Source organism: Leuciscus leuciscus (assembly GCF_965113295.1).
Source record: "Leuciscus leuciscus genome assembly, chromosome: 3".
Lineage (NCBI taxonomy): Eukaryota > Metazoa > Chordata > Actinopteri > Cypriniformes > Leuciscidae > Leuciscus > Leuciscus leuciscus.
The window spans coordinates 47,144,878-47,167,430 of NC_138727.1; the positions used below are offsets into that span (position 1 = coordinate 47,144,878).

At 36.8% G+C, this 22,553-nt stretch overlaps 1 protein-coding gene and 1 long non-coding RNA gene across 2 annotated transcripts; both read left to right on the forward strand.

Moving 5' to 3' along the window:
* Positions 1-2,480: 2,480 nt before the first annotated feature.
* On the forward strand, positions 2,481-13,267 carry LOC309495527 (uncharacterized protein; the record flags this gene model as incomplete). Its single annotated transcript, XM_082165308.1, has 5 exons — positions 2,481-2,484; positions 8,054-11,712; positions 11,960-12,021; positions 12,193-12,350; positions 12,515-13,267. 5 exons carry the CDS (start codon positions 2,481-2,483, stop codon positions 12,631-12,633), a joined length of 4,002 nt encoding a protein of 1,333 aa, XP_082021434.1. The 3' UTR covers positions 12,634-13,267.
* Positions 13,268-20,628: 7,361 nt separating this feature from the next.
* LOC309494269 lies at positions 20,629-22,531 on the forward strand. The gene is made up of 3 exons (XR_014204273.1): positions 20,629-20,752; positions 22,193-22,261; positions 22,394-22,531. It is a non-coding gene; the product is annotated as an uncharacterized lncRNA (long non-coding RNA).
* The last annotated feature ends 22 nt before the right edge of the window (positions 22,532-22,553 follow it).

Here is a 22,553-nt window from a genome sequence, read left to right on the forward strand (position 1 = left end):
ACTGATAGCACAACTGTTAGTACAGCTGAATCAACACCAGCCACAACAACTGAGAGCACAACTATTAGTACAGCTGAATCAACACCAGCCACAACAACTGAGAGCACAACTGTTAGTACAACTGAAACAACTACACCAGCGACAACAACTGAGAGCACAACTGAGACAACTACACCAGCCACAACAACTGAGAGCACAACTGTTAGTACAGCTGAAACAACTACACCAGCCACAACAACTGAGAGCACAACTGTTAGTACAGCTGAATCAACTACACCAGCCACAACAACTGAGAGCACAACTGTTAGTACAACTGAGACAACTACACCAGCCACAACAACTGAGAGCACAACTGTTAGTACAACTGAAACAACTACACCAGCCACAACAACTGATAGCACAACTGTTAGTACAGCTGAATCAACACCAGCCACAACAACTGAGAGCACAACTATTAGTACAGCTGAATCAACACCAGCCACAACAACTGAGAGCACAACTGTTAGTACAACTGAAACAACTACACCAGCGACAACAACTGAGAGCACAACTGAGAACACTACACCAGCCACAACAACTGAGAGCACAACTGTTAGTACAGCTGAAACAACTACACCAGCCACAACAACTGAGAGCACAACTGTTAGCACAGCTGAAACAACTACACCAGCCAGAACAACTGAAAGCACAACTGTTAGTACAACTGAAACAAGTACACCAGCCACAACAACTGAGAGCACAACTGTTAGTACAACTGAAACAACTACACCAGCCACAACAACTGAGAGCACAACTGTTAGTACAGCTGAAACAACTACACCAGCCACAACAACTGAGAGCACAACTGTTAGTACAACTGAAACAACTACATCAGCCACAACAACTGAGAGCACAACCGTTAGTACAGCTGAAACAACAACACCAGCCACAACAACTGAGAGCACAACTGTTAGTACAACTGAAACAACTACACCAGCCACAACAACTGATAGCACAACCATTAGTACAACTGAAACAACTACACCAGCCACGACAACTGAGAGCACAACCGTTAGTACAGCTGAAACAACTACACCAACGACAACAACTGAGAGCACAACTATTAGTACAACTGAAACAACTACACCAGCCACAACAACTGAGAGCACAACCGTTAGTACGGCTGAAACAACTACACCAGCCACAACAACTGAGAGCACAACCGTTAGTACAACTGAAACAACTACACCAGCCACAACAACTGATAGCACAACCATTAGTACAACTGAAACAACTACACCAGCCACAACAACTGAGAGCACAACCGTTAGTACAGCTGAAACAACTACACCAACCACAACAACTGAGAGCACAACCGTTAGTACAGCTGAAACAACTACACCAACCACAACAACTGAGAGCACACCCGTTAGTACAGCTGAAACAACTACACCAACCACAACAACTGAGAGCACAACCGTTAGTACAGCTGAAACAACTACACCAGCCACAACAACTGAGAGCACAACTGTTAGTACAGCTGAAACAACTACACCAACCACAACAACTGAGAGCACAACCCTTAGTACAGGTGAAACAACTACACCAGCCACAACAACTGAGAGCACAACTGTTAGTACAACTGAATCAACTACACCAGCCACAACAACTGAGAGCACAACTGTTAGTACAACTGAATCAACTACACCCGCCAGAACAACTGAGAGCACAACTGTTAGTACAACTGAATCAACTACACCAGCCACAACAACTGAGAGCACAACTGTTAGTACAACTGAATCAACTACACCAGCCACAACAACTGAGAGCACAACTGTTAGTACAACTGAATCAACTACACCAGCCACAACAACTGAGAGCACAACTGTTAGTACAACTGAATCAACTACACCAGCCACAACAACTGAGAGCACAACTGTTAGTACAACTGAAACAACTACACCAGCCACAACAACTGCGAGCACAACTGTTAGTACACTTCAATCAACTACACCAGCACCAACAACAACTCTCGCTGTAGTACAAATAATTCTGGTGTTCCGTTCTGAAGCTGAATTTACAGATGACCTCCTTGATTCAGTGTCTCGTGCTTTTAACAACAGGGCTCAGCTTGTTCAGCAATATGTGAGTGAAAACCCACATACTCTGTTCACTATATAATCCTTGAGTGAATAAACAGCAATTATATTTAATTACAAACATTATATGTTTATCATGCGTAGCCTATTGTAGTTATTGTAACTGCCTGTATTTTTTTACAGTTTGAAGCCATCTACAATAAATATCGCTCCTTCCTAAGGGTCTCCGTCCTACAATTTAGGTAAATACATTACATTACATTGTAATGCTGCTTATTTTATATATACTGCCTATGTCTGCTTATTTTATATGCAGTGCCAAGAGCATGTGATTAATACATCAGGTGGGGATATTAAGATAGGTTTCCAAATGACAGTGTTTCTAAAAAATGTATTCCAGCAATGGGTCAGTCATTACCACAACAAAACTCACTTTCGACGCTACAAAGGATGTGCCATCAAATGCGGAAATTGCTTATGCATTATTGAAAGACATAGCAGCTGTCAATGCCCTGAACATAACTTCTAATTCAGTTGAAGTTAATGGTACAGGTAGGTCTGACAACACATAAAAGCAAATTGTCTAAATAATCTCTCTCTCTCTCTCTCTCTCTCTCTCTCTCTCTCTCTCTCTCTCTCTCTCTCTCTCTCTATATATATATATATATATATATATATATACACCCACACACTACTGGTCAAAAGTTTTAGATCGGTAATATTTTTCATGTTTTTAAAAGAAGTATCTTCTGCTCACCAAGGCTACATTTATTTGATTAAAAATACAAACAAAAACAGTCATATTGTGAAATATTATTAAAATTTAAAACAGCTGTTTTGTATGTGAATATATAGTTAAGTGTAATTTATTCCTGTGATCAAAGCTGAATTTTCTGCATCATTACTCCAGTCTTCAGTGTCACAAGATCCTTCAGAAATCATTCTAATATGATAATTTGATGCTCAAGAAAAATGTATGATTATTATCAATGTTGAAAACAGTTTTTTACATTTTTATTTCATGATGCTATGATGAATAGAAAGTTCAAAAGAACAGCATTTATCTGAAATGGAAAGCTTGTGTGACATTAAACACTACCGTTCAAAAGTTTGGGGTCAGTAAGAATTTCAATTTTATTTTTGGGGGAAAGGAATAAAATAAATCAATACTTTTATTCATCAAGGATGAGTTAAACTGATCAAAAGTTACAGTAAAGACATTTATAATGTTAGAAAATATTCTATTTTAAATAAATGCTGTTCTTTTAAACTTTCTATTCATCAAAGAATTTTGAAAAAAAATTGTACACAACTGTTTTCAACAGTGAAAATAATAATGAATGTTTTTTGAGCATAAATCAGCATATTAGAATGATTTCTGAAGGATCATGTGACACTGAAGACTGGAGTAATGATGCTGAAAATTCAGCTTTCATCTAAGGAATAAATTACATTTTAAAATATATAAAAATAGAAAACAGTCATTTTTAATTGTCATAATATTTCACAATTATACTGGGGTTTTTTTTATTATTGTTTTTTATCAAATAAATGCAGCCTTGGTGAGCAGAAGAGACTTCTTTTAAAAACATAAAAAATTGTACCGGTCTAAAACTTTTGACCAGTAGTGTATATGTGTGTGTGTATGTGTGAGAGAGAGAAAGTGTACATTTAAAACAAAGTGTTAAATTAAAGATAGTTTTAGCTGAACTTAAAATTATTTGGAAATTAATAATGACTTACACAAGTATTCTAAAAATAAAAAAATAAACAAATCTTCAAACAATTTTTTTCTTTTGTCAGTGCTATCACGAGTTCCGTCTTAACTATTAATTATTTTCTTGTATCAGAATATACAATGGTCAAAACCTCTACTGCTGAACCAACAACAGAATACTCAACAGCCACAACAACTATTGATGTATCATCCACCACTAGTGCAGCAGATACTACAACAGAGTCACAAACAACATTGACTACTGAATTTGAGAGCACAATTGCTACAACTGAAACAACTACACCAGCCACAACAACTGAGAGCACAACTGTGAGTACAGCTGAAACAACTACACCAGCCACAACAACTGAGAGCACAACTGTGAGTACAGCTGAAACAACTACACCAGCCACAACAACTGAGAGCACAACTGTAAGTACAGCTGAAACAACTACACCAGCCATAACAACTGAGAGCACAACTATTAGTACAGCTGAAACAACTACATCAGCCACAACAACTGAGAGCACAACTATTAGTACAGCTGAAACAACTACACCAGCCATAACAACTGAGAGCACAACTGTTAGTACAACTGAAACAACAACACCAGCCACAACAACTGAGAGCACAACTATTAGTACAGCTGAAACAACTACACCAGCCATAACAACTGAGAGCACAACTGTTAGTACAACTGAAACAACAACACCAGCCACAACAACTGAGAGCACAACTATTAGTACAGCTGAAACAACTACACCAGCCACAACAACTGAGAGCACAACTATTAGTACAGCTGAAACAACTACACCAGCCACAACAACTGAGAGCACAACTATTAGTACAGCTGAAACAACTCTACCAGCCACAACAACTGAGAGCACAACTATTAGTACAACTGAGACAACTACACCAGCCACAACAACTGAGAGCACAACTATTAGTACAGCTGAAACAACTACACCAGCCATAACAACTGAGAGCACAACTATTAGTACAGCTGAAACAACTACACCAGCCACAACAACTGAGAGCACAACTGTTAGTACAGCTGAAACAACTACACTAGCCACAACAACTGAGAGCACAACTATTAGTACAGCTGAAACAACTACACCAGCCACAACAACTGAGAGCACAACTATTAGTACAACTGAGACAACTACACCAGCCACAACAACTGAGAGCACAACTGTTAGTACAGCTGAAACAACTACACTAGCCACAACAACTGAGAGCACAACTGTTAGTACAGCTGAAACAACTACACCAGCCACAACAACTGAGAGCACAACTGTTAGTACAGCTGAAACAACTACACCAGCCACAACAACTGAGAGCACAACTATTAGTACAACTGAGACAACTACACCAGCCACAACAACTGAGAGCACAACTGTTAGTACAACTGAAACAACTACACAAGCCACAACAACTGAGAGCACAACTATTAGTACAGCTGAAACAACTACACCAGCCACAACAACTGAGAGCACAACTGTGAGTACAGCTGAAACAACTACACCAGCCACAACAACTGAGAGCACAACTATTAGTACAACTGAGACAACTACACCAGCCACAACAACTGAGAGCACAACTGTTAGTACAACTGAAACAACTACACAAGCCACAACAACTGAGAGCACAACTATTAGTACAGCTGAAACAACTACACCAGCCACAACAACTGAGAGCACAACTGTTAGCACAGCTGAAACAACTACACCAGCCACAACAACTGAGAGCACAACTGTTAGTACAGCTGAAACAACTACACCAGTCACAAAAACTGAGAGCACAACTGTGAGTACAGCTGAAACAACTACACCAGCCACAACAACTGAGAGCACAACTATTAGTACAGCTGAAACAACTACACCAGCCACAACAACTGAGAGCACAACTGTGAGTACAGCTGAAACAACTACACCAGCCACAACAACTGAGAGCACAACTGTTAGTACAACTGAAACAACTACACAAGCCACAACAACTGAGAGCACAACTGTTAGTACAGCTGAAACAACTACACCAGTCACAACAACTGAGAGCACAACTGTTAGTACAGCTGAAACAACTACACCAGTCACAACAACTGAAAGCACAACTGTTATTACAACTGAAACAACTACACCAGTCACAACAACTGAGAGCACAACTATTAGTACAACTGAAACAACTACACCAGTCACAACAACTGATAGCACAACTGTTAGTACAACTGAAACAACTACACCAGTCACAACAACTGAGAGCACAACTGTTAGTACAACTGAAACAACTACACCAGCCACAACAACTGAGAGCACAACTGTTAGTACAGCTGAAACAACTACACTAGTCACAACAACTGAGAGCACAACTGTTAGTACAGCTGAAACAACTACACCAGTCACAACAACTGAGAGCACAACTGTTAGTACAACTGAAACAACTACACCAGTCACAACAACTGAGAGCACAACTGTTAGTACAACTGAAACAACAACACCAGTCACAACAACTGAGAGCACAACTGTTAGTACAGCTGAAACAACTACACTAGTCACAACAACTGAGAGCACAACTGTTAGTACAGCTGAAACAACTACACCAGTCACAACAACTGAGAGCACAACTGTTAGTACAACTGAAACAACTACACCAGTCACAACAACTGAGAGCACAACTGTTAGTACAGCTGAAACAACTACACCAGTCACAACAACTGATAGCACAACTGTTAGTACAGCTGAAACAACTACACCAGCCACAACAACTGATAGCACAACTCTTAGTACAGCTGAAACAACTACACCAGCCACAACAACTGAGAGCACAACTGTTAGTACAACTGAAACAACTACACCAGCCACAACAACTGAGAGCACAACTGTTAGTACAACTGAATCGACTACACCAGACACAACAACTGAGAGCACAACTGCTATTACAGCTGAAATAATTACACCAACCACAACAACTGAGAGCACAACTATTAGTACAGCTGAAACAACTACACCAGCCACAACAACTGAAAGCACAACTGTTTTTACAACTGAAACAACTCTACCAGCCACAACAACTGAGAGCACAACTGTTAGTACAGCTGAAACAACTACACCAGTCACAACAACTGAAAGCACAACTGTTAGTACAACTGAAACAACTACACCAGTCACAACAACTGAAAGCACAACTGTTATTACAACTGAAACAACTACACCAGCCACATCAACTGAGAGCACAACTGTTAGTACAACTGAAACAACTACACCAGTCACAACAACTGAAAGCACAACTGTTAGTACAACTGAAACAACTCTACCAGCCACAACAACTGAGAGCACAAGTCTTAGTACAGCTGAAACAACTACACCAGCCACATCAACTGAGAGCACAACTCTTAGTACAGCTGAGACAGCTACACCAACCACAACAACTGTTAGTACAGCTGAAACAACTACAACATTTACAACAACTGAGAGCACAACTATTAGTACAACTGAAACAACTACACCAGTCACAACAACTGAAAGCACAACTGTTAGTACAACTGAAACAACTCTACCAGCCACAACAACTGAGAGCACAAGTCTTAGTACAGCTGAAAGAACTACACCAGCCACATCAACTGAAAGCACAACTCTTAGTACAGCTGAGACAACTACACCAACCACAACAACTGTTAGTACAGCTGAAACAAATACAACATTTACAACAACTGAGAGCACAACTATTAGTACAACTGAAACAACTACACCAGTCACAACTGAAAGCACAACTGTTAGTTCAACTGAGACAACTACACCAGTCACAACAACTGAAAGCACAACTGTTAGTACAACTGAAACAACTACACCAGTCACAACAACTGAGAGCACAACTGTTAGTACAACTGAAACAACTACACCAGCCACAACAACTGAGAGCACAACTGTTAGTACAGCTGAAACAACTACACCAGCCATAACAACTGAGAGCACAACTGTTAGTACAACTGAAACAACAACACCAGCCACAACAACTGAGAGCACAACTATTAGTACAGCTGAAACAACTACACCAGCCACAACAACTGAGAGCACAACTATTAGTACAGCTGAAACAACTACACCAGCCACAACAACTGAGAGCACAACTATTAGTACAGCTGAAACAACTACACCAGCCACAACAACTGAGAGCACAACTATTAGTACAGCTGAAACAACTACACCAGCCATAACAACTGAGAGCACAACTATTAGTACAGCTGAAACAACTACACTAGCCACAACAACTGAGAGCACAACTATTAGTACAGCTGAAACAACTACACCAGCCACAACAACTGAGAGCACAACTATTAGTACAACTGAGACAACTACACCAGCCACAACAACTGAGAGCACAACTGTTAGTACAACTGAAACAACTACACAAGCCACAACAACTGAGAGCACAACTATTAGTACAGCTGAAACAACTACACCAGCCACAACAACTGAGAGCACAACTGTGAGTACAGCTGAAACAACTACACCAGCCACAACAACTGAGAGCACAACTGTGAGTACAGCTGAAACAACTACACCAGCCACATCAACTGAGAGCACAACTGTGAGTACAGCTGAAACAACTACACCAGCCACAACAACTGAGAGCACAACTATTAGTACAGCTGAAACAACTACACCAGCCACAACAACTGAGAGCACAACTGTGAGTACAGCTGAAACAACTACACCAGCCACAACAACTGAGAGCACAACTGTTAGTACAACTGAAACAACTACACCAGCCACAACAACTGAGAGCACAACTGTTAGTACAGCTGAAACAACTACACCAGTCACAACAACTGAGAGCACAACTGTCAGTACAGCTGAAACAACTACACCAGTCACAACAACTGAGAGCACAACTGTTATTACAACTGAAACAACTACACCAGTCACAACAACTGAGAGCACAACTATTAGTACAACTGAGACCACTACACCAGTCACAACAACTGAGAGCACAACTTTTAATACAGCTGAAACAACTACACCAGCCACAACAACTGATAGCACAACTGTTAGTACAACTGAAACAACTACACCAGTCACAACAACTGAGAGCACAACTGTTAGTACAGCTGAAACAACTACACCAGTCACAACAACTGAGAGCACAACTGTTAGTACAGCTGAAACAACTACACCAGTCACAACAACTGATAGCACAACTGTTAGTACAACTGAAACAACTACACCAGTCACAACAACTGAGAGCACAACTGTTAGTACAACTGAAACAACTACACCAGTCACAACAACTGAGAGCACAACTGTTAGCACAGCTGAAACAACTACACCAGTCACAACAACTGAGAGCACAACTGTTAGTACAACTGAAACAACTACACCAGTCACAACAACTGAGAGCACAACTGTTAGTACAACTGAAACAACAACACCAGTCACAACAACTGAGAGCACAACTGTTAGTACAGCTGAAACAACTACACTAGTCACAACAACTGAGAGCACAACTGTTAGTACAGCTGAAACAACTACACCAGTCACAACAACTGAGAGCACAACTGTTAGTACAACTGAAACAACTACACCAGTCACAACAACTGAGAGCACAACTGTTAGTACAGCTGAAACAACTACACCAGTCACAACAACTGATAGCACAACTGTTAGTACAGCTGAAACAACTACACCAGCCACAACAACTGAGAGCACAACTGTTAGTACAGCTGAAACAACTACACCAGTCACAACAACTGATAGCACAACTGTTAGTACAGCTGAAACAACTACACCAGTCACAACAACTGATAGCACAACTCTTAGTACAGCTGAAACAACTACACCAGCCACAACAACTGAGAGCACAACTGTTAGTACAACTGAAACAACTACACCAGCCACAACAACTGAGAGCACAACTGTTAGTACAACTGAATCGACTACACCAGACACAACAACTGAGAGCACAACTGCTATTACAGCTGAAATAATTACACCAACCACAACAACTGAGAGCACAACTATTAGTACAGCTGAAACAACTACACCAGTCACAACAACTGAAAGCACAACTGTTTTTACAACTGAAACAACTCTACCAGCCACAACAACTGAGAGCACAACTGTTAGTACAGCTGAAACAACTACACCAGTCACAACAACTGAAAGCACAACTGTTAGTACAACTGAAACAACTACACCAGTCACAACAACTGAAAGCACAACTGTTATTACAACTGAAACAACTACACCAGCCACAACAACTGAAAGCACAACTGTTAGTACAACTGAAACAACTACACCAGTCACAACAACTGAAAGCACAACTGTTAGTACAACTGAAACAACTACACCAGCCACAACAACTGAGAGCACAAGTCTTAGTACAGCTGAAACAACTACACCAGCCACATCAACTGAGAGCACAACTCTTAGTACAGCTGAGACAGCTACACCAACCACAACAACTGTTAGTACAGCTGAAACAACTACAACATTTACAACAACTGAGAGCACAACTATTAGTACAACTGAAACAACTACACCAGTCACAACAACTGAAAGCACAACTGTTAGTACAGCTGAAACAACTACACCAGCCACAACAACTGAGAGCACAAGTCTTAGTACAGCTGAAACAACTACACCAGCCACATCAACTGAGAGCACAACTCTTAGTACAGCTGAGACAGCTACACCAACCACAACAACTGTTAGTACAGCTGAAACAACTACAACATTTACAACAACTGAGAGCACAACTATTAGTACAACTGAAACAACTACACCAGTCACAACAACTGAAAGCACAACTGTTAGTACAACTGAAACAACTACACCAGCCACAACAACTGAGAGCACAAGTCTTAGTACAGCTGAAACAACTACACCAGCCACATCAACTGAGAGCACAACTCTTAGTACAGCTGAGACAGCTACACCAACCACAACAACTGTTAGTACAGCTGAAACAACTACAACATTTACAACAACTGAGAGCACAACTATTAGTACAACTGAAACAACTACACCAGTCACAACAACTGAAAGCACAACTGTTAGTACAACTGAAACAACTCTACCAGCCACAACAACTGAGAGCACAAGTCTTAGTACAGCTGAGACAACTACACCAGCCACATCAACTGAAAGCACAACTGTTAGTACAACTGCAACAACTACACCAGCCACATCAACTGTTAGTAGAACTGAAACAACTACAGCAGCCACAACAACTGAAAGCACAACTGTTAGTTCAACTGAAAAAACTACACCAGCCACAACAACAGAATCATCATTAGCCACAACAACTCCTAATAAAATATCCACCACTAGTGAAACAGAAACATCTACAACAATAAAACCGTCTACAATTACATCAACTTTTGCTGATAACTCCACCAGTTCCACCAGCAGTGGAGCAGTTACTACAACAGTGCAACCAACAGCTTCTTGGTTGACGACTCTGTCCTCAACAGCCTTTAAAAATACAACTCTTAGTACAGCTGAAATATCTACAAGACCAACAACATCATTCTCAGCGCTCATTACAAATATCACAAGTAGAGCAAATGACACAAGACCAAAAACAACAGCTTCTGTCTTTACTTCATTGACTCCCTCTTCAACTACCTTTAACACAACGACTGGTAGTACAACTAGAACATCAACAAAATCATTTGCCTCAATCACTAATACAACCACTGCCTCAACCACTAACAGCACTGCCTCAACCACTAACACAACAACAACAACAAGACCCTTGACATCTTCCAAAACTCAAGTGGTTACAATTACAACTACAGAATTCGTACCCGTGTATATAACAGATCTGGTTTTCCGCTCTTTGGACACATTTATTCTTGAACTCAACGATTCAAACTCTCAGGTCTTCAAGGAAAGGGCTCTGCTTGTCATTTCACAGGTGAGTTAAAATTAACATGAAAAATAGATCATATCTTGACTGTACTTAAGAGAACAGACAACAGATATTTTAGACCAAATCCAAGAGTTTGTGAGAGTATTGTTACTGTTAAAATTGAGTAGTTTACCATAAATTAATGATTTATTTATTTATTTATAATATGCCTCTGGAAATCAATAGTTATCATAAACTGTTGTTTCACAAACAAACTAACAACTGCCCATATGTGACTGCCCATATGTTACAGCTTGAACCAATCTACAGGAAAAAATATCCTTCCTTCATCAGAGTGATTGTCATAAGTTTCAGGTAAAAATGAAATATTGCAACGCTCCTTTTTATGTGCGCTGTGTGTGGTGGTGTTCTTGAAAAAACAAACAAATAAGAGAATGCAGAATACAGTACTTATTATATAATGGTAATATACTCATATTAAGGAATCCTACCGTATATGACATTCTTCTATACTGTATATTCCAGACAAGGGTCAATCATCACAACAACACAACTGATTTTCAACTCCACGGTAACTCTCCCATCAGTTCAAGAGGTTTCAGACACCCTTCTGACAGCAGTGGAAGAAGGAGGTGTCAATCTACTGAATATACTTCCCGGATCAATTTCAGTCAATGGTTCAGGTAAGTTTCCATTTTAAAACTTGTACTTTTGCTTCATAGAATAGTCTTACGGATATAAGAATATGACACACAAAACATACAGTACATTTGGACTGGAATGAAATTAAAAAAGGTCCTAAGACTTTATATTCTGTTTATCTAATTTGTTCATCTTTTTCTTACAGTTATTGCTACGACTGTAGCTGCTTCAACTACAGTTTCAAGTGGATTAAAGATTGAATCCAGTCTGCTCCGAACAACATGGCTCATTATTATGGCAACAATATTAAGGCTTTTTCTATAGATCCTTTAACAATGAATCAACTAAGGATGTGATTTGATTTAATTTAAGCTTTGTATGTTTATTATGCATTATTTACTGTTGTAGCTCACTCTTAAAATATATATTAGATGGAAATAATAATAAATGGCATATGATTGATATAAATTGCATTGATTTTCAAGGGCACAATTTGTAAAGAGAGAAATTATTATATATTAATCAGAGGCTGTTGAAATCAAAATCAACCTATTTTGATCTTTTTCCTTGCAGTATTTTCATATGTAATGCTTTTGTTCAACTCACTGTAGGTTAAAGACTCTTTATAGTTCTCTTTTGTCTAGTACTGTATATGACATTGCAAGATCTTATTATTTATTTTAATAATCAAACAAACATATTTATTGATCCAAAATTGTTTGATATGAAACGAGAAAGAGACGAAAATCAAGAGATTTAGAAAAAAAATGTTTATGTATTTGTTTAATAATTATTCATTTCATTTATCTAAATAAATGCATGTGTATTTATCCACAATGAACTTATAATATATGTCTATTTAAAAAATGTATATGAAAAGTATGTATATTTATTTAAAATGTACAAGGTTTAATGTCAAATTTAAATAAATTCTTGATGCAACTTTAACCTGTGCACAATTTCTTCCATTTCAAACGGAATCTCTCAGGGCTCTTTATAGCTCGATTGAAAATAATTAAAAACTAAAAATGAAGGACTATGAGAAGTTTTTATGCATTAATGAGGGCCGGTTTAAAAAATAAATAAATAATTTTTATAGCAACATGACAAGTACTTAAGACATGGTAACAAGACATGTTTATGGTATTAATGAGTTTAATTGATTGAAGGATTTTTTTAACGTAACACACCTCTGACAGCTGAGTGGTCCACATAATATTATGTTCCTTACTTTACTTAACAATAACCTCTTAAACCACCTTACTAGCAATTTTATTCATTTTTATTTTTATAGAAATTGTATAGCCAGAGTGGGTAAATGACTGGAAAAGTAATGAAAGTGTCTTTAAACAAAAACAAAAACAAAAACAAAAACAAAAACTATCTTTAAAAATTGTTTTTTGCATATATATATTTTTTATATCACCCACTTTATTCAGGTATATGTACCTCTTGCAAACAATGAAAAGCATTTAAAAAAGAAAATATGGTGTACACTCACAAATACTCTCATATGATCCATTTTCATCAACAACAACAAAATAATGAAGAGAAGCACTCAGTAAAATGAAATGCTAATAGTTTTTTTTTTATTAGTTTTTTTAGTTTTTTATCTCAGGTCTACATTCGTATATGCCATATTATACTTAATAGATATTGAAGTGTTTATGTACAGTACTGTCAAGCTTAACATCAAACACTGTATTGTGGTGACTTTTTGTATACTTCCATAGGTATTGTTATACTGTGACTTGACCTAATTTTCCTAGGCAGGACTTGGCTTGGTTGCAATGACTTGACCAGTCTTGCTTGCTTGTTTGCATTACAGACTTGACACCTAAGGATGTGTGACTTGTTTGTTATTTGTGATATGCAAATTTATCTCAGCTATGGTAAATAGGTGCTAAAGTAGTTTAGATGTGACAAAATTTGATCTTTTAATTGTCAGTAAGCTTGTTTCTCAACAGAGAGCATAAGATTAGCACCTATTTTACTTTATTTATTATTTATCTATGTTACATTTGCAGTATTATACCTGCTCTTATACAGAAGGTGTTGTTTTTATAAGAAGATATTAACAATTCATAGACCCACTTTGTGCGTGCATTCTGAGATGACTGGATATTTTTCTCTGTCTCTTTGTTGTTTGTTTTCATTCATTCATTTGAATGCAGACAGAAGACTCATCTTATATAACAGTTTTGCTTTTTTTTAACTATGTACGTCATAATATTGTGTGTTTTGGAAAAGACTGAAATAAAGACTAAGTATAACATTAAATAGGCTTACATTAATCTTTAAGGCTTTAAGAGGTCCTTCATATGTTCAAATTGCAAAGCATTTCTTTCATTATCAGTCTTATTTTTGAAACGAGCGAGTTTTGGGTCACTGCCTGAGGAATTCCTACTTCCACAATCACACCTTACGTATTTTCCTTGTTACTGACAGAGTTCTTTATAAAATGATTCACACTATAAAACGCCCATTTTCAGAATGTCAGCATGAAAGGAATGTCACATGGTCACATTCTTTGCTTCTGAATAACATTGCACAACCTACAATGTTCACACCAGATAATTATTAGATCCTTTTATCTCTATGTGAAGACAGGTTCCTGAATGGGACTTCAAAGGGATAATCTTTGAATAATTGTCCTGTAATGTGGTACCTTCATGTCTTTTTCAAAGGTGTTTTTATTATATTTTTTTGTAAATTATGCTATGATGATGAACTGACAAAAGTAATGGCACTGAATTGTGATCAGCCTGGGCAGTTAAATCGCAACGATAGATTTAAGTTTTTAAGTTTTTATAACAAGGTTTATTTTATTTGTATACCAGCCTGCAGTACAAAACTTAAAAGGATAGTTCACCCCAAAATGTAAATATTATTACAGATGCCTAATAAGGCATTAATTCCTTAAAGAGTTTGTCCACCAACAGTATATTTTACAGTGAAGTCAAGTCTGCCCTCTGCTGGACAAATACAAGCTCATCTATAAAATACCCAAGAGTAGGTCATATGAGGTCAAAGAGTCTAGTCAATCCCTTTCATTTATATAGGGCTTTATACAATACAGATTGTTTCAAAGTAGCTTTACAGTGATAACAGGAAAATGATGCATTTCGGCTGTTGTTCAGTTGAAGTCAGTCGGTGTTGATTAATTTCCTTTGTAAAGATGATCAATTATCAAATGAGTTCAATTATCAAATTAGTTCATTTCATCGATAAAACAGCAAAAACTGATGTCATGGTCTAGCTCAGTTCAGTTCTCATACAACAGCGTCAGTACAGTTACAACTAAATAAACACCTATAAAAAATAAAAAATACAGTGGTCTTATCTAATTCCCTGGCTCTCCACAACTAAAACACTAGGGACCAAAGTCAAAATGAGGATGCTTTTCAAAAGTAAATGATAATTGGTAACGAGTATAAAGAATATACACAATTTACACTGATCACAAGCCAACTACACCACTGTAACACTTTCTCAGTAACTACAACAAGCCAACAACAACTATCTCCCTGCCCCGTCAGCATCCCTGGCATATTTCAAAGAGACACTCTGTTCCAGTCCGCCAATCCCTGTGTGCGTCTCGAATACGTCCAATTAAGGCGGAGCCACATGAAAGAGTGAGAGAGAGAGTGAAAGAGAAAGAGATAAAAAAGAGATAGACACGCACGTAGGCACATCCCCACACACAGGAACAGGGAAACAGCAATACGTCTTCGGATGCAACACAACCACCAATCAAAACTCAAAACAGTTTTTTTCTTTTTTTCTTTTTGTTGTTGACGCACTTTACACAAATCAATTAACTGTGATAGACACGGTAAAAGAATCTGTCAACACATTCTCGCTACCCTTTTTGTGGTGTATTTCAAGGTTGAAATTTTGAACCATTAATGTCCACCTCATCAGCCTTTGATTTGAGTGGGAAGACTACGGGGTTATGGTCAGTATATACCACTGGTAAAGACTACTTCCACCAACATAAACTTCAAAAAGTTTGAAGGGCTAGGAGTAATGCAAAGGCTTTATGGGCATCATAAATGTACTGTAGTTACGTTGTGCTCCAGGAAAAATCTTAAATAACTCATAATTGGATGATCAATTCCTGATTCTCCTGAATCAACACAGCACCTGCTCCTAAAGAACTTCCAATCTGAATGGACAAGAGAAATTAGGGGTAGCGAGAACAGGAGCATTAAATTGAAGATCTTTGGCAGCCTTAAACGCAACCTCACAATCTGCATTCCAGCAAAAAACTCTGAATGAACTTAGCAAATCTGTAAAGAGAGACAAAACAGTAGCAACATTTTTAGGGAGTCCCCTATAACAGCCAACCATTCCCAGAAATAGACGCAGTTCTCTCTTAGAATTCCAAAATTGCCATCACTTTGGGATTGACAGGACGTACATGACCGTCGCCCACTTTTTTACCCAGATTTGTGACCATTGCTTTCCCAAACTCTCACTTGGGCTTGGCTAAGTTAGAGAAGCATTGGTTAAACGAAGAAATACTTCTCTATAGGGATCTTAAATGGGTTTCCCAGGAACTAGAATAGACCACCTAGATATGCTTCACAATTTTTTCACACTGTTCACTTTTCTATAGTAGTGCAAAACCTAAAGGTACCATCCGATTTTGGCACTAAAAGACAAGGTGAATTCCAAGGGCTTAAACTGGGTGTCACACATCCCTGCTCCAATAAGTAATTTACTTCTTTCCTCATCATATTTCTTTTCAATGGGTTCACGCGGTACGGATGTTGCTCAATAGGAGCAGCATCATAACATCAATGTCGTGAAAGGAAACATTGGTTTGCGAAAGGTTATCTGAGAATAATAAAGGGAATTCGTAAACCAGCGATCCAATGTTTTTGCAATGTCCCTCAGAAAGATAATCTAGGTGACTTAGTACATAATGTTGTTTCTTCACTAAAACCTAGATTATCATCCTCACAGGTGAAGGAAGACACAACAGCTACAGGTACAGTGTCCGTATTTACATCTGCTCTTTTCACATTTGGCTTGAGCATATCTTGCCTGCAGCGGAGAACCAGGACTTGGGAGCAGAACAAGAACCGAATCACTAGGCTGAAAACTTCTGTACAAAATTCCGTGTGTCGTAAATCTTTTTCATTTTCGTTTGAGCTCCAGTCAGATTTTTCTTAGGAATTTCACTCACACAAGGTAATCGCTCACAAACTTGACTCATGAATTCAAGTAAGGACACCGAAGAGGAAGTCTCTAGTTCCAGTATTTTCTCTTTTAACAATTTTAGTGAGTCATGCACAGTGTTTTGTTTGTCTCATGCACAGTGTTTTGTCACAGAAAATGGCAGACAGCAACCAAGGCAGCTCTGGCATAATATCAATAACTCCTATAAATTACTTGCAGTTTCTTTACAGTTATTGAGGTAAACTAAACATGCTTAGTACCGAAAAAAGGTATCATATAGGCTACTACCGGCACCGAATTTCAGGTACCGGGTAAAAATGTGAACGATACCCAACCCTACTTATGCTGAATGATCACTACGGTACGCCTATAATAAGTGTTTATATTTTGTCTATTTTAGACCGAGCGGGCCGACCGCTGCTGAGTATCCCAGTACCTGAGTGTCATATACATAAGCAAAGAGAAGTAGTTTTTCACTACAGTGTTCTTCCGAAAGACACATGAAGTTTTGTTTATTAAATGCTAGAGCGCCAAAAGTTATATAGTGTACCAATATCTTTATAGATAACATAATATCAAAGGTTTGGAGGGTGGGCTCTTCTGATTCAGACCAGTATGTAACAACCAAGAACACCATTAACTAGCCTACATAGCAATCCACTAAAAACAACTGAGAAGCAACTGCATAGCAATGCTACGACAAGGCTGTTTATTATGATTCCAAGTCCAACTGCATTGTGCAAGTTGTCCAGCAGATGGCGCTTTTCTTCCTTTAATCTGATTTTCTTTATTGACGGATTTCAATAAAGTTCTGCATTGCTACTGTAATGAATATTCATGAAAATTCTGTCGGTAACACTTTACAAAGTTCATTAGTTAACATTAGTTAATGTATTAACTAACATGAACTAACCATGAACAATCCATTTGTTACTGTATTTGTTCATCTTTGTTAACGTTAGTTAATAAAAATACAGCTGTTCATTGTTTGTTCATGTTAGTTCACGGTACATTAACTAATGTTAACAAGATTTTAATAAAGTTTTAGTAAATGTTGAAATTAACATTAACAAAGATTAATAAATGCTGTAGTTCATTATTAGTTCATGCTAAGCTGTTAGATGAAAGAAAATTACACTATGCTTGTGAATGATCAATTAATCTGCTGTCATTCAAAATCCACTGATTATTAGAAATCTGGATTTTATACAATTTCACTATATCTAGACTGGATCATCATCCATTCAGGCTATATATCAAGATAATACTGTAGGTGGCACCATGTCATTTTAAATGCACATCTACGCTCTAAAAATGCTGGGTTGTTTCAACCCTTGTTAGAGTCAAATATAGACAAACCCAACAGTTGGTTTACTTTTTTTTTTATTAACATTTTGATTTAGATTGATTTTTAAAAAAAATTTTGCAATTATTATTATTATTATTATTATTACTATTAGTCATTCAGTCTCATGTACGCAGATTTGTTTATGAAGACGTCAGCTTTTGTCTTCCAAGTGTTGCAGTTTAAGGAAGTTATGGGTGTTCACCTTTACCCACCACACCTAGGATTCATGCCATAGACTTGATTGTAATGAGAAGAATGACAACTACCTCACTTGACTTGATCATAAAAGATGGCACTTAAAATCAAATGACTGTACTTATTCTTTTATTATAGCCCACTTACAACTACTTAGGAAAACGTCTCTCCTCTTCAATTCAACAAATGTCATTTCATGAAATAATTTTTTATATTTTTCAAACTAAATTGGCCTAAATTGTTGGTTTTCCTATTATAGCAACACCTTTCAAGAAGATTCTTTCAAAAGGAAAATTGTCATCTCTTCGATAAAGTATAAATCTAATCTTGAGGAAACATAAGCTCACCGAATTTTTCAGAAATGTCTAATAGCCCTATAATGATTTTAAATGTAGCCTAATAAAACCATTTAGGCTGTAGTCATAATTTCAAACAAATTCGGTAAACATGAAGCCTACTGATTTAAGAAAAAGGACAAATTAAATGATAGTGAGTTCATGTCCACAGATTTGATTTTCAGGTGTATTTTAACATTTTACATTTCTCTCTATATAAAAGACATTGTGCGTCATTATCCTTTTATGTCAAACATTCATTTAAAGCAGTTAATTAAAATACATTGTCTGTCTGAATAATTGTTATTATAAGTCTAGAATAGATTTTTAGATTTTTTTAATAGAATAGAAATAGAATAGAAACAATCAGTTGTTTTAAATTATAAATAAAATCCATTTAGAAGGGGTTCATTTTTTTTTTTTTTTACCACAACTATGTAAGGAAAAGTTGTAGAGTATATTTATAAACCTGGTTTAGGAAATACACCAGGTTTATAGAATACACAAAATATGCATGTCTCTGCACTACAAGTTTATCTGTTGAGTGTTGGGGCCAGTGACGCTTTCTTTGAGAATGACTGAGGTAAAACGCTCTTAGAAACGTCAAGGAAGGCAGTGAAACTATGTGAAACTAGTGTCAGAATGTGAGGAATGCTTAGGTAAACCTGATGTCTGTTGTTTGAGCTCTTGTTTAGTCATCTCACTAGTGTAGTAATCATGATTAGCTTAAGTGGGATCCTTAAAAAGTATATGCTCCACGATCATCAGAATATATAATCGCAATATGCCCGTATAATTAATGGGAAACTCTGTTTTTGATGTTATTGTTGTTTTTTGAATAGTGTAAACTTTTTGTGTAATTTTCTCTTTTCTTTCCACTAAAAGGCAGAATAATGACAAATTCAAAGATTTATTCCTAAACTAAATTGTATGAAAGTGTTATTAAGGAATTGCTCTGTACCGCGAATGACATACATTTATGTGAATGACATAAATATATAAATTAAAAATGAGAAACAATATGGCTTTGTCAAGTTATTTAACAGTTTATATAAATACGCCTGTCCTGGCTATAATTAATTGTTGCGCAGACCACACCTTTTAGACACACACAATACAAAAGATAAAAATAAAAAAACCTCACGGTGTCTGGCAAGGTACATTCCATATATCTTATCTAATCTGTGCATATCAGGGAAGAAAAAAAGACCAATCAGGACGTCATTGAGTGCTATTTAAGAAGAAGCGGCACAGGTTATTCAGGAGAAGTGAAAAACTGGAGTACTAGTACTTAAGTAGGCTCCTTACCAGTGCTTAAAGCCACACTGTGACGACAGCGGATTACAAATCAACATTAAAATAATCTACCCAAGAATTGGTAAGGATATTTATTTTCCCTAAATATATTTGTGTTAATTATATATTTATATTATAAAGTACTTTTTATTGCTGGAAATAGTGCAAAGAGACATAATAAATATTAAAGCATTTCGATGTTAATGACATATAGAATATAATATGATAAAATGTACCAGTTTTTTTTTTTTTTTGTCTTTAACAGAGATTGCAGTAGTCTATTTTGTATAAAATGTGTCTGGTCAGAATATTTAAGCAGTCACAGGAAACTGCAGTTACAGTATGATATTCTGTTCACAAAGTAATTAATTGATCTTGATATTGATTAGAAAATGTATTATCTATTGGACATGCCCATTATCAGGCATCCATTTGTTTTCTGGACCATTTGTGTTTAATATTAAGGAGTTATAATAAGAGAATATTGTAGTTTGGATAATGATTATCAGTTGGAATTTGCGTTCAATTTTGTGTGATAAATAGAAGTTAAAAACTAATCATGATGTCAAGATATATGGTGTCCAAATTTGGAGTAGAACAAGGACATGAATAGATAACTGTTAATTCTAGAGTATAAACTTTTGCATGGTAATTTATTATAATTTCTGATGTTGGGTAGAGGGTGGAGAATTGTAAAAATAATGTAATAGTTTGTGGATTAAGTTTAATCTAACTAATGTTGTTTCGTAACTGCATCTGATGTTGGTGTCTGGCATTGTCTGACATTTGTTATATGCAGTGATATATATATATATATATATATGCTTATGAATGTATGTAGATCGCTACAAAGTCTGTTACTGAATACAAATTACATGATGAAAATTGTAGTTAGTAATCTAATGTATTACATTACACATTTTAGGTAATATACTTTACTTTTTGATTATTTTTGACATACCTTATTTATCTATTGAAGCTTGCTTCTGCCCCGGAATGAAAAAATATTTTTATCTCACAATTCTGAGATTATATCTGAATTTGAGAAATAAAGTCATGATAAAATAAGTCATGTGATAAAGTTTCCGCGAGACGTTCCTATTGATGATAAAATTTGACCTTGATTTCAGTTGAAAATGTACCACTTTAAAACACTATGGAGAAAGTCAAACCTGATCTAAAACAGCCACATAAACTAAAAAGACTTATAAAAAGAGGGGAAACCTCTTGGTCATCCTGCACCAACATAAATTCAAAAGCTTTAGAAAACATGTTCTATTGTATTTATTGTGGTCAATTTTGACTAACCCGTAGAATTTATAATAGATAATCCACTGGGACCTTGTTAAATGATCCACACTTCAACACCCCTCAATGTTCAAACTAAAACAACTTGGAACTGAGGGAGACACCCATATTTGGGAGTGCTGGCACTATTTTCCCACTTCAAGCATTGACTGTGTTTATAAATGTAGCCTACTGTATGTGTATATAAACTTTGTGCATATTGCTTGCTTTTCAGACTCTTATCGTCACCACTGGACTTTTCCCAGAATGAAGAGGAACGTTTTTATCATATGCATTTTTATTGGTAGGTGAATTTAATCATACTCAGAAAAAAACTATAATATTGCTTCAATACACTTGTGTGTAAAATATACATGTGCAAAATATGAAATAGAAAAAAACTTTAAAAGTACACTAACTTTTTGTTTTTTTCTAGCAACAGTCCAAAATGCAACAACTCAGACCACAACATATTCAACATCAACTGTTAGTACAGCCGACACAACAACTCCCCCAGCTACAACATTGTCATCAGCAGTCACAACAATTCTTGCTGAAACATCCACCAGTACTGTAGTTACCACAACCCCACCACA